Source organism: Leopardus geoffroyi, chromosome C1, assembly GCF_018350155.1.
Source record: "Leopardus geoffroyi isolate Oge1 chromosome C1, O.geoffroyi_Oge1_pat1.0, whole genome shotgun sequence".
In the NCBI taxonomy this organism is placed as follows: domain Eukaryota; kingdom Metazoa; phylum Chordata; class Mammalia; order Carnivora; family Felidae; genus Leopardus; species Leopardus geoffroyi.
In genome coordinates this window covers 202,723,406-202,735,601 of record NC_059328.1, presented here as the reverse complement: position 1 = coordinate 202,735,601, position 12,196 = coordinate 202,723,406, and the positions used below count along the sequence as shown (strand labels likewise).

At 40.6% G+C, this 12,196-nt stretch overlaps 1 protein-coding gene and 1 long non-coding RNA gene across 2 annotated transcripts in view; one reads left to right on the top strand and one right to left on the bottom strand.

Annotated features, from left to right (window-relative positions):
* ARPC2 (actin related protein 2/3 complex subunit 2) overlaps positions 1-12,196 on the bottom strand; it is a 29,493-nt gene that overhangs the window by 14,533 nt on the left and 2,764 nt on the right. Inside the window, exons 3-5 of the mRNA XM_045481224.1 lie at positions 6,767-6,801; positions 4,388-4,500; positions 500-545 (exon numbers count right to left, since the gene is read on the bottom strand). Coding sequence (XP_045337180.1) covers positions 500-545; positions 4,388-4,500; positions 6,767-6,801 — 194 coding nt within the window. The remainder of the gene's footprint in view (positions 1-499; positions 546-4,387; positions 4,501-6,766; positions 6,802-12,196) is intronic.
* LOC123599462 lies at positions 554-8,688 on the top strand. The gene is made up of 3 exons (XR_006713159.1): positions 554-2,728; positions 7,002-7,013; positions 8,678-8,688. It is a non-coding gene; the product is annotated as an uncharacterized LOC123599462 (long non-coding RNA).

Sequence of the window (12,196 nt, the reverse complement as noted above, 5' to 3'; positions counted from 1 at the left end):
TTTATTCTTTATTAGAAGAACAGATTAAAAGAAGGGGTTGAAATTTTTGTTACTTGAATATGTGAGAACAGTTGTGTTTCCTTCTCCACATGTGCAGAGCACAGAAAATGGTGTTAATAGGGGGCTGGGGTGAAAACCAATGTTTGCTTGATCTCAAAAGACATTTTCATCACCATGAGCAAGCAAAGAAAAATGGACCGCTGGTTGAAAGATTAAGGAAGAGTCATTTGGCCCCAGCAAGTAAATGTTAAAAATGACAACATATAGCAGTTCTGTACACCACACTGTGAACCATTGCTGGACAGTGCAAAGCCCCTTAGCTTTTAGAAACAGCTTTATTTTTGTGGAGAGGGCTGAAGTGGGAACTGGGCTCAGGCAGAAATATTTGTAAAATGAAAAATACTTAGATGAAATGCTTTGTTAAAAAAAAAAAAAGCAGAGTACAAACAGGACAGGTCTCTTTCCAGGTTACTCCACAGTTGCTTACGGGACTACATACCTGATTCGGGATTTACCAAGAAGCTCCCATACACCCTCTTTAGTAACTAGAAAATACAAAAACAAATGTTAATCCAAAGGTCATGATAATGTCATTTTTTTTTTTTTTTTTTTTTTAAAAGCACTGAATTTCCCAAGCTTCTTCTAAGCCAGATTTCTTAACTTTCATTTGGTGGATGGGACACTGGATACACAAGGAGAAGCACATGTATCTGAGTTACCAAGCAAATCACTCACGGAACTGACACTGAATACAAAAGGTTAATTAATCTAGGATCTGTTTTTCAGTCAAGGCTCATCTTTTACTCTTTCAGGATTTAGTCACATCCTTTATATGTTCTCTGTTCTCCTCCAGACCATATACTGCACACCATCATGTTTTTAAGAATGCAGAAGAATGCCAAACCTGAGTGACAGATTACGTCAGTTATCAACTAAGTACAGGCCAAACCAGTAACCGAGGTGAGTGAAGAGAGAAAAACCAGAATTGCTGGGATCGGATTCCAGTTACCCTGCTTATCTTGTAAGCTTTCAAATTATTTAGTTCATCACCAGTTTTATGCAAAAGACAACAGATAATTGCACCTTAGCCAGTTGTTTATACTGGAGGGCCCACAGAAGGCTGTACTCTCTAAATGTTTTTTTTCCAAAACCAATACTTACTGCTGGCTACTCTCCAGCTTTGGGGAGTAAATGATAAGAGCCCTTTTTACACCTTCCTATTTCTTCTCTGTCAGTACGACTGTTTCACCTGGTGGTAATTTCTCCTAGGCTGACAGTTTAAGAAACAAACCTTTTATTCTGGAAGGCCTAGTTCAGACTTAAATGTTATATAGAATACAATAAGCAGTAGAAAGGCAGCTATCTGAAGACAGAAAAAAGTAAATATTAGAATCGTCAGAACTTAGTAACCTTTTTGGTATTTAGTAGTCTTTATATGAGTAACAGACTAAACACAGACATGACTTATTCTTAACCCTCATTAAAAACATACTTAGGGAGGGAAAGTGTCACCACTATTTCACAAGAAGGGAAAACTGAGGCCAGTATACTTAACAGTGTATGTGACAGTAATATAAAAGGCTGCATGGTTTTGTCTCTTGACATTCAGTCAATTTCTTAACACTATCTCACCACAAACACATTAATGATGCTCTGAAACTTTCTGGGATGCCAAAAAAAAAAAAAAAAGGATACTTAATCCTTGACAAGTTACCAATTAAAAGTAAACAAAAGCCATTAACTTTCAATTGTAGGAGTTATACATGCATCTTAAACAGAATTCCATCAGCTAAGAAAAGGACTGCAGACACAGGAGCACTAGAGGGGAGCTCTGTGCAAGCAAGCACTCAGCCCTGCTCACTGCTGTGGTCTCTGCATCCACACGCGCCCACATATGGGGACTTTCAATAAACAGAGCTGAGTGAATACTGTTGTTTTCTTTGACTCTTTCCCTCAATGTACACTTCAGAGATTAAAAAAAAATCAGCAGCAAACCATATATTTAAGTCATATTTGAAAAATTTTTCACATGGTGAAGTTCTTTCCTTCTGTTCTTAAATATTCTTTAAGATTCCACATATTTATGTAACCATTTTTATACAGCTGGAAGAAATTCTCTATCTGTAAATGTGGATAATGGAATGGACCTCAAAGCATGGATCAGCGATCACATTTGTTTGTACAAAGGCAAAAGACAAGTAATGTCACATGCAGTTGTGATCTGGTGACCATATAGCCACTGTGAGGTTATCTTTTTTACATAAGAGGAACTGAAGGGAGAAGTTCAAGGTCACAGAGTTTTTTGGTGGCACAGGGAGACCTGATCTTCAGGTGTCCTATATACCACTTCTCCTAAAGAGTCCTGGAGATGGGGTGAAGGGGTGGGGGTAGGGAAGTAACAGGCACATCCCTTAAGAATTTTCACTGGCATCCCACCTCTGAGCTACAATTCTGTACTGTGAGCACTATGGGTACCAGGAGAAAGGGAAAGTTAGATGTGGGAGAAAAAAAACCATAGCTCCTAATTCTTAGTTTAATTCCAAGCAAAGTTAATATTCTGAGATCTGAGAGGTTCTTACAGCCAAATTTCAGCCACGTTCAACTCCTCTGCTCCCTCCCCCTTGGTGAAACCAACGGATGCTTCCCTGTTTATTTCACTTGCACTTTTAACCCTGTATGATTCCCTTTTTCAATGAGCACCATCTTCCAACCTCACACCAGGAGATGGGTGGAGGCAACCCACTGATGCTCACCATCAGACCTTCCCACCCTAGCAGCAGAGGCTTTCAAAGTAACAAGCTGCCTCTGGTTATCACAGGCTGGTCACTGTTTAACCAACTCAGGGAGCCATTTACTGTGCACTCTGCTCCTGAACTGTGAATGTTACTTGCTCCACCCACTTGAGCGGGTGGAGCTGGCTCTTTGGCCCTGTGGGAGCTACAAGAATAGTGCTGTTATGGAGCTCCAGTGCATGGAGAGCAGTCTGGAAAGGAGATTTAAGAAATCTAGCTGTTACACTTTCTTCCCCTCCCAAGGATTATTGTTATCACCACACCTGCATCTTTACACAGAGAGGACTGTCTAGGGAAAACGATTACACAATTTTGAGCTGTCTGTTCAAAGGTTTAACAATTCTTTACAGCTAGTTATTTTATGGTTAATCAAAAGCAGGGCCACCTTAACAGCCACTTGTTTCTTCTTGCTCTGAATGTGGTAAAGAGAAGAGTTGGCCACTAGCTTTTATAGAATGATCCTTCTTATGCTTTATAAGGCTAGGTCTTCTTGCTGAAGATTTTGTTTCATGTAAAACAACCCTGAACACAATTTCTGTAAACGTTTCTTCTACCGTTGAACTTATGAGGCAAATCAGAAAAGGTTTTGGCTCTTTCCTTAAAATGCCGGGACAGATCAATTGCATATGAATATCTAAGTGACTGCCTATGGCTCTTGGTATTCTATTTGGTTAACATTAATTTTAGTTTTTATACCAAAATATTATTGAGATTTTGATCTTTTTTTTTTTTTTTTTTTTTGCCAACAGCCTTTCCACTGCATAAATTTTAAATAACTAAAAAACTACTATCCTTAATCACAAAGAAAACAGAAATGGCCATATCTTCATTCACCAGATTAAGGAGAACCTAGCTTGTTAAAACTAAAAGATATTTGAAAACTGATTCAGGAACTGAGTCATACTTCCTGCTTTGAGACCCAACCACAACGTGTGCACACTGGTGTAACAGCATTTTCTTTCTTCCATAAATGGCTCTCCCCAGAGCAAATACAGTTCAACAGGAACCAAACCTGCTACTTTAGCTATAGAAAGAAGCCAGTGAATGAGGCATGGCCATCAAGAATTTCATAATGCATAGACATCTTTTTATTTCCCGTACAGTAGTCAAAAAAGAAGAGATACTTAAAGAGGCCAGCTCTAAAGAAGTTTAAACCAAAAAACTAAAAGGGTAGATTTGTGCCTAAATTTCTACAGTATGAAATTAAGATCATAAACCTTTAAGGCCAGAGTTACATACATGCTTCACAATATCATAGAAACAGAATGGAACCTATCTCAGTCTTGCAGTAGCTATTTTTATGTTGGTCAAAGAAATATTCTTCAGTGCATTTTCTGGAGAACAAAAGTTTTCATTTCATTAGTTAGGGACCATCTTTATTTCCCCCAAGTAATAAACAGCCAAAGCCTTTTCTAAAAAACACCCTTTCTATCATTATGGACAATGGAGTCAAGAGCCCCTGGTTAGGTGGGCAAGCTGTCCAAAGTGGCCAGTGCCGGTAGGGGTGGTCAGTGCCATGGACCTTCTATGAGTGGCAAGCTGCCTTAAAGGTGACAAGGAAATAAGAGTCCTGAGGAAAATGATGTGGAACATACCTCATCAGCACCATGTGCCTGAAGTTCCTTGTAGAATTTCAAAGAAATACTGACCATCACTTTTGTTTTGTCTCCATTAGGATTTGAAATATGATAGAGGACTCCATCGAAATCTGTGAAGAAAGCAAATAAAACTGCTTAACTTGGGAATGGGGAATAAGACTTTAAGGCACCTGGCTACCTTGTTACAGGCCACAAGGAGGTCTCCCTTGTAAGTAGGCATATAAGCAAAATATGTGCAGATAAGCAAAAGTTTAAATCCATGCAGAAAGTATAAACACTGAGATAGAACTGTCAAGTACTTATCTCTGTCCCCCTTTTAAAAAAAATATTTAAAAAATTAAAAAAAAATGTTTATTTTTGAGACAAGTGCAGAAAAGCGGCAGAGAGGAGACAGAATCTAAAGCAGCCTCAGCACTGTCCGTGCAGAGCCTGACGTGGGGCTCGAACCCACAAACCGTGAGATCATGACTTAAGCTGAAACTGAGAGTCAGACATTTTAACCAACTGAGCCACCCAGATGCCCCACTTTGCTCTTTTTAAGGGGGGAAAAAAATTATTTATTTATTTCTGGAGAGAGACAGAAGGGGCAGGGGAGTGGCAGGGACAGAGGGAAAGAGAGAGAGAATCCTAAGCAAGCTCCTCCCTGTCAGTGCAGAGCCCGAGACAGGGCTCACGAGGGCTCAAGCTTACGAACTGTGAGATCATGACGTGAGCCAAAATGAAGTTTCAGATGCTTAACTGACTGGGCCACCGAGGTGCCCCTCTTTGCTCGTTACTAAAATTACAAAGCTATTCTTACCTTCATCACAGCTTGGTGCTGAAAGTTATTTCTTAAAAAGCTTTTGTTGTGATGTATGTTAAATATGCATACGAGATAATGTATAATGAACTCCTAGTTCCCACCATGTGGCTTCACCAATGATCAACATGGCCCAATCTTATTGGGATACACCCCTCGCAATGATTTATTCTGAAGCAAATCTGAGACTTCACATCATTTCATTCATAATTATCTCAGAATGTACCTCTAAATGATAAAGAAGAAATTTCAGAAAACACAGCCACAATACTGTTGCCATGCCTATATTTTTATTTTTTTATTATTTATTTATTTATTTATTTATTTTTTAACATTTATTTATTTTTGAGACAGGGAGAGACAGAGCATGAACTGGGGAGGGTCAGAGAGAGGGAGACACAGAATCCGAAGCAGGCTCCAGGCTCGGAGCTGTCAGCACAGAGCCCGACGCGGGGCTAGAACTCACGGACCGCGAGATCATGACCTGAGCCAAAGTCGGCCGTTCAACCGACTGAGCCACCCAGGTGCCCCATCATGCCTATATTTTTAAAAACAACTACTTAATATCAAATATCCAGTCAAGTCTTCAAATATTTGGTCTCAAAAAAACCCCCAAAAACAAAAAAACAGTTTTAAAATACCGTTGTCTTATTTGAATTAGGATCTACACTGCATTTGGTTATCTCTTAAGTTTCTTCTAATCTCTATATAGGTCTCCCCTCTCTTTGGCTATTTTCCTGCAGTACAAAGAGAACTCACCCTGTGTAGTTCCTGAAACCAGGGGCTGAGTGCCACCACTTTAGGGAGATCTGGCATTGCCAGTTAGTAGGAGGGGACGGGGATGGTACCCGGACTCCTGTCATAGCACTAGAGCTACAAGAAGTGTTCCAAGACCATCTAGTCAAGTACCCTCATTTTATGGAGGGTGACTGTTTAACTCCTTGAAGTTCACACAGCAAGTGAGTAGTATCAATATCTAATTCTTTACAGGAAATAGAAAGCAATAACCTCTGACTTGCTGAACAGGTCTCTAGCATTTTCCATGTTTCCCCACTACTCTAGTGCTAGGCAAACTGAGATGAAGGCTACTTGAAGATAATTTGGTATTTCCAAATTAAACAAACTTTGGTTCGTACCACAAAATTAAACACAACCTTCTAAAAATTTTTTTTTTTTTCAACGTTTATTTATTTTTGGGACAGAAAGAGACAGAGCATGAACGGGGGAGGGGCAGAGAGAGAGGGAGACACAGAATCGGAAACAGGCTCCAGGCTCTGAGCCATCAGCCCAGAGCCTGAAGCGGGGCTCGAACTCACGGACCGCGAGATCGTGACCTGGCTGAAGTCGGGCGCTTAACCGATTGCGCCACCCAGGCGCCCCAAACACAACCTTCTAAGGTACCAGCAGGTTAACTTTACGCAGTCCAATAAATCCATAAAATAGTCATCTGAAACAATGACCTCAAAAAAGCCTTCACGATCAAGGGATTGTACCCCAAATGTCAAAATTTATTTTAGAAGCTATTTTGTTTTTCTATTTTTATATTAGCTTTACAAGGTTGAAGTAAGGACACTTACCTGCAAATGTTACTTCTACTGCTTCTGGTTTGTTACTGCAAAACAAAAGAAGAGTCCCTTAGTTAAGACAGTTGTTTTGCAGCTTGCCTTCCAGGGGCCTTGCAAAGGCTCCTGAGCTTTACTTCAGATCACAGCATTCAGTACCAATTTTATGCTGACTGCTGATCTGAGTACACAATTCATTTTCTCACGTACCTGAACCTTTGGGCTCACTTAAGGTGGAGGATACAAAAAGGAAGCAGGACACGTACTGCTTTTGTTTTCCAGCTGCTGTCGAATCACTGCCGTGGTTGGCGCTTAACTTCAATTTAGAATTCCTTAACACTATGATATACACCTTTGCGTATGTGAACTACAAAATGCTATCTTTTGATCAGTGTCTCCCTCCACAGGACTGTAGTGATGGAGACAGAGGTAGTACATTCAGCAGGAAAACTGCTAAACAGAATGTAGAATGGTTTTTAATATACTTAAGATGAAAGGATGATCTCAGGCCATAAAACAAAACAGAAAGTCTGTATCAGTTCGAAGACAACTTGTAAGTCTTCCTACACATCTTTTCCTCTCCCTTTATGTCACCAAAGTACTCACCACTCTCCTCCATGAAGTCCTCTCTGACTAGTTCTATCCTAGTTTTGTTTTGTTTTGTTTTGAAATTACAGTGTGACATTTCCACAGAAAGCGCAGCACAAAGTAACACTGTGAAATCACTGGGAACAGTCAGGACTCCGATTTTTCAACTTTAGCTTTTCATCAAGACCATGTTTTTCAGACAAGTTAACATCCACACACCTTTATTTTCTCACCTATTCACCTATAAAATGGGAGAACACAATGACCCTACTGACCTCATGGAACTGCTAAAGATAAAGCAAGAGAACGGACACGAAACAACTTATCCTGGAAGGTAATGATGACAGCCTGATACTTTCTGTGCAGCTGCCAGCTCAGCCTGGTATGTAAACTTCTATTTGATAAATGTTGCTGAGTTCTTACCTAGAAAGCATGACATACATCCTAGCTATAAACAATAATGGCCAATTAACCTCCTGTGAAAAGCTACCTTACGTGATAGCCCCGCTTCTCCAAGCCCAATGGTAGGAAACAAAGGAAGACGCCACAGTTTTATCACTAGCTACCTATGACTCAAATGACTCTACTTTGTTTTATGGACCAGCAGACAAGACATACACATTTTCACATTTATCCTTGCCTAATTTGCTCAAGACCTCACAATCAAGAACATATCTTTTATACTATCTCTGCTCCCTCACCTGTAAAGGGAACCAAGACTGAGTTGCCCTCCAGGGTTGCTGGGAAATAATGGAATATAGAGTGTGGTTTATGACTGTTAAAAAGCTGCTACAGATGCTAAACAATACCTTTCCAGGAAACTGGCTTCTATTAAACATATGCTAGTCCCGTTGAAAAATCAACCTATACAGGTCACATATGAAGTTCCACCCTACTCCTTCAAAGCCATCCATATGTGACTTAGGAAAAACACTTCGGGAGTCTCTAAGAATGGAAGCATCAGGTGTGTTTATGGGGAAGCAGTGAGTTCAGAATATGATGGAAAAAAAAAAAGAAATGAAAATTTAAGTTGCTTCTGATCTTTCATTTGAAACTGCACCCCAGGAGACAAAGGCAATGAATGGCCAACCACCATTCCTCATCGCTAAAAAACAAGGACAAAGGAAGAAGAAGCACAAACATTAATCTATGGCTCATTTAGACGAAATATTAAGAAGCTGCGCAATGGGAGGAAGCACCAAAGTGTATTTTCCTGGGGAAGGGTGGCTGTGCCAAAAAGTCAGGGTGGAGGCTTGTAAAAGTCCATATTGGATCACTTAGTAGGTGGTTGGGTCTTTTTTTTTTTTTAATCTTTAGGCTTTAACTCAGCCAACGGAGGACTGAACTCCCCCCCCCCCCTCATCAAGAGACCAAGAAAAATTAGGTATAAATAAAAAACATTAAGGTTCTAAGCGATAAACATTTTAATGCTGAAACTCTGAATTTCTCTAGACTGTGAAGTTCCCTAACCACAGGGAGAAGTTGCTTACCAAGAGCTATCCTAAGTGGTGTGCTGCCTGACTTGGGAATATCTGTCAAATAACCACCATTAATATTTTAGTTTACTATTTATGGCTGCACAAAAGGTTGTAGAGGAGACAGGCTGTAGAGGAGAACACTGGGCCAAAGGAGTCTTCCTGAGAAGTTATATGGGAGTTACAACTCTGTGCCCCAACAAGGAGACCACACCAAGCGTGACACAGACCAAACAGGATGGTGTCAATTCCAAGACCAGGTGTTTGTTATTTACTTTTGTGGCTTAAAATCAAGGAGCTAGAGGGGAGTAAGATATGTTTTATCTAACCGGGGGAAAGCATACCATTTAATAGACCAAAAGACAAATGGGTAAGTTGTTTTTTGTTTTACCATCTGCCAAAGTTTCAGATGCTGAGGGTGAGTTTAATCGCAATAAAAGCAAATCCTTCCGAGTTGACTGTTCAACACAAGTCCTGTCACTTACTGGCTATGTAACCACATTCGATGTTACTCAATGTTGCTGAGCTTCAGGATCCTTTTCTAGAAAATGGAGATTAAAAGGTTGTTGTGAAGACTAATTGAGATGACATGTGTGCAAGTTTCCCAACCAGTGTCTTGGGACTAAGTTACAGACCTGCTGAGATAATAATGATCCTTGCAGCCCTTAGGGCAGTCCAGTGGAAGGATCTCTAGGCTAGGCCATTTACCCAACGTGCCTTATGAATATCATGTTCTGTTTGTGACATATCATAAACAAGGTCAGAAGTCACCAGTGAAAGGTGGCTGCACAGTGCTTAATACCTATGTCTACTCCCTCCACAATTCCCATCAGCCCTAGTTTTCTCAACTGTAAATGGGAACTGCTGTCACACAGGCCCATTTTGAAATCAAATGAAATTATGTTAAAGCTTATAGCAAAGTGTCTAATTCATAGATGATAATCAATGAATTAGTGTTTCTTCTAGGTGGAGTCAGAAGAGACCACACTTTGAAGCCATGGTTGGGAGAAGTTGTGGGATTGTGCTAAATCCCAGAATCAGAAATTGGTCAGCAGTACCAGGAGAAACGGAACCCTATTAGTATCAGAGTGCTTAATGTCCAGAATCCTGGAACAAATCAGCTAGATAAGCCCTCAGGGTTACTGACTAGATAGCACAAGATACTAAAACATATTCAATTCATTAAGATGGGTTTCAAACACTATTCTTAAAACCCTTAGAAAAAAATTGCTATCCTTTTCCATTAAAAAAAAAACAAACTCATTTATTTTTGACAGAGAGAAAGAGACAGAATATGAGCGGGGGGTGGGGAGACAGACAGACTCTGAAGCAGGCTCCAGGTTCTGAGTTGTCAGCACAGAGCCCAATGTGGGGCTCGAACTCACAACTGTGAGATCATGACTTGAGGTGAAATTGGACACTTAACCGACTGAGCCACCCAGGCACTCCTACTCTTATCCTTCTTCTAAGGAAGTTCCTAGAATGTTACTAATTCATCAATTAAGAACTCCTGACAACTTCACTTTCCAATCCTCTTTTCTCATTAAGGATTTTGGAGCCTTTACTCCTGAATGCATCCAATTCCCCATTTGGGCATTTATGTCCCTCTTCTACTTATCCCTTCACTGAGCTGAATGAGACGAATTACTGAATTCTGCTATCTCACTATAAGGTTTCTGATCTCTCTTCTGTAATTCTCCTAGAAGGCTCCCATCATCCCATTTGAGCAAAGACTAGAGAAATGCGGTCCTTACTCTCTGCTAAGCTGTATCTCAAGATATGGAGAACAAAGATGATCTAAAGGTCGATTCACACAATGTCAGAAAAGTGATAAAATCAGCGCCTAAAGAAACTAAGATCCATTCTATCTGGGCTCATCCCTTCCTTCAAGAAAATATTTACTGAGCTAACTCTATATACAGTGAGGATGCTGGGAAAGAATGATGACCAGGGACAGGCTCTGCCCTTAAGGAGTCATCAGTTCGGGGGAGTGTAGCTCTGGGGCTTCGCGCCCAAAGCACCGCTGCAGAGGTCGGAAGTCAGGCAGCAGTGTGCAACTGTAACGACCTGTTAACAGACCCATCAGACCATTCCATTTCTTCTGAATGCTTAACCAATGTCCTAATTCCCAATCACTTCAAACCAGTCTGTCTCTCTGAGGACAGATGCAGCACATTTAGGAACGAGAACAGGGTATCAGCAAGATTTAATTTATTCCTTTCTCAAATTTCTCCTCCCACAGTCCTTGCCCACCCCAACTGGCACTGCTTGCTCCCCGAGCGACACTCCCCCTCACAGAACCACACAGCCCCGCAACATGCACAGCTGTGGCAAGGAGCCAGCATGCACTTAAAATCAACAGCAATTCGCATCTGACAGCATTTCCTCAATTCTGGCCTCCAGACTCTAGCTAAGTTGGTAGGCCTAGCTTCTGAGGCTGAAAAGGTTCTTGGTTGTATATACAGCAACAAAAAAATTAAATTAATCTGCCAGATTACTTCTGCTTTAATTGGGCATCTGGGTAAGAATTCCTAAATGAAAAGGCAACGCTGTTGACAAGACCTGTGTATGAGGTTACCTGCAGTGTTGAGCATGGCTCTTTAATCAGCATGTTCTCTTAGTCTGTAGGCTGTCAGGGAGACAATTTACCAATAATTATCATTTTGTGAGGACATATGAATCATTCCAAGAAGCCATTTTCACAGGAGTGTGGTAGGAAAAAAATAAAAAGCAATTTGTTGGAATGAATCTTAGGCTTTGTCAGTACTGCCTCCAAATAAATTAAAAGGTGATTACGACCCAATGTTAAACAGTTCAGATAAAAGAACTGCTTTACCCAAAGGAAGTTGAGACGCTTAGTAGGATGTCACATGCAAGAAGATCTAGCAGGATGATCTAAGGCATGATTTAAAGAAAAAAGAAAAAAAAATCAACCTGAAGAGGAAAATCGCCGAACTGTATTCTGCAGCATGCACCACAGAACAATTTTAAGACTACCTCATGCTTGCATTTTCAGCAGCTGCAACAGTGCTAGTGCTGTCCAATAGAACTTTCTGCAATAATGGAAATGTTCTGCATCTGTGCTGTCCAAATAAGGCCGCTACTAGCCACATGTGGCAACTGAGCACTACAACTGTGGCTGGAGCGAGGAACTTAATTTTAGTTCTATTTCACTCTAATTCTTATTTAAGCTTAACTAGCCACATGTAGCTTCTGGCTATTGTACTGGGCATCACAGAACTGTGAGATTCGTTCTGGAAAAGGCTGTCAGAAGTATAATTTCCCCAACTGGTTTGAGAAGTGTACTCTCTGCTCTCTGTGTACTCTGAGAAGCATAAAGTAGGGTGAAGCTGACCTCTCCCAGCAAGTTCTCACGCTGGTA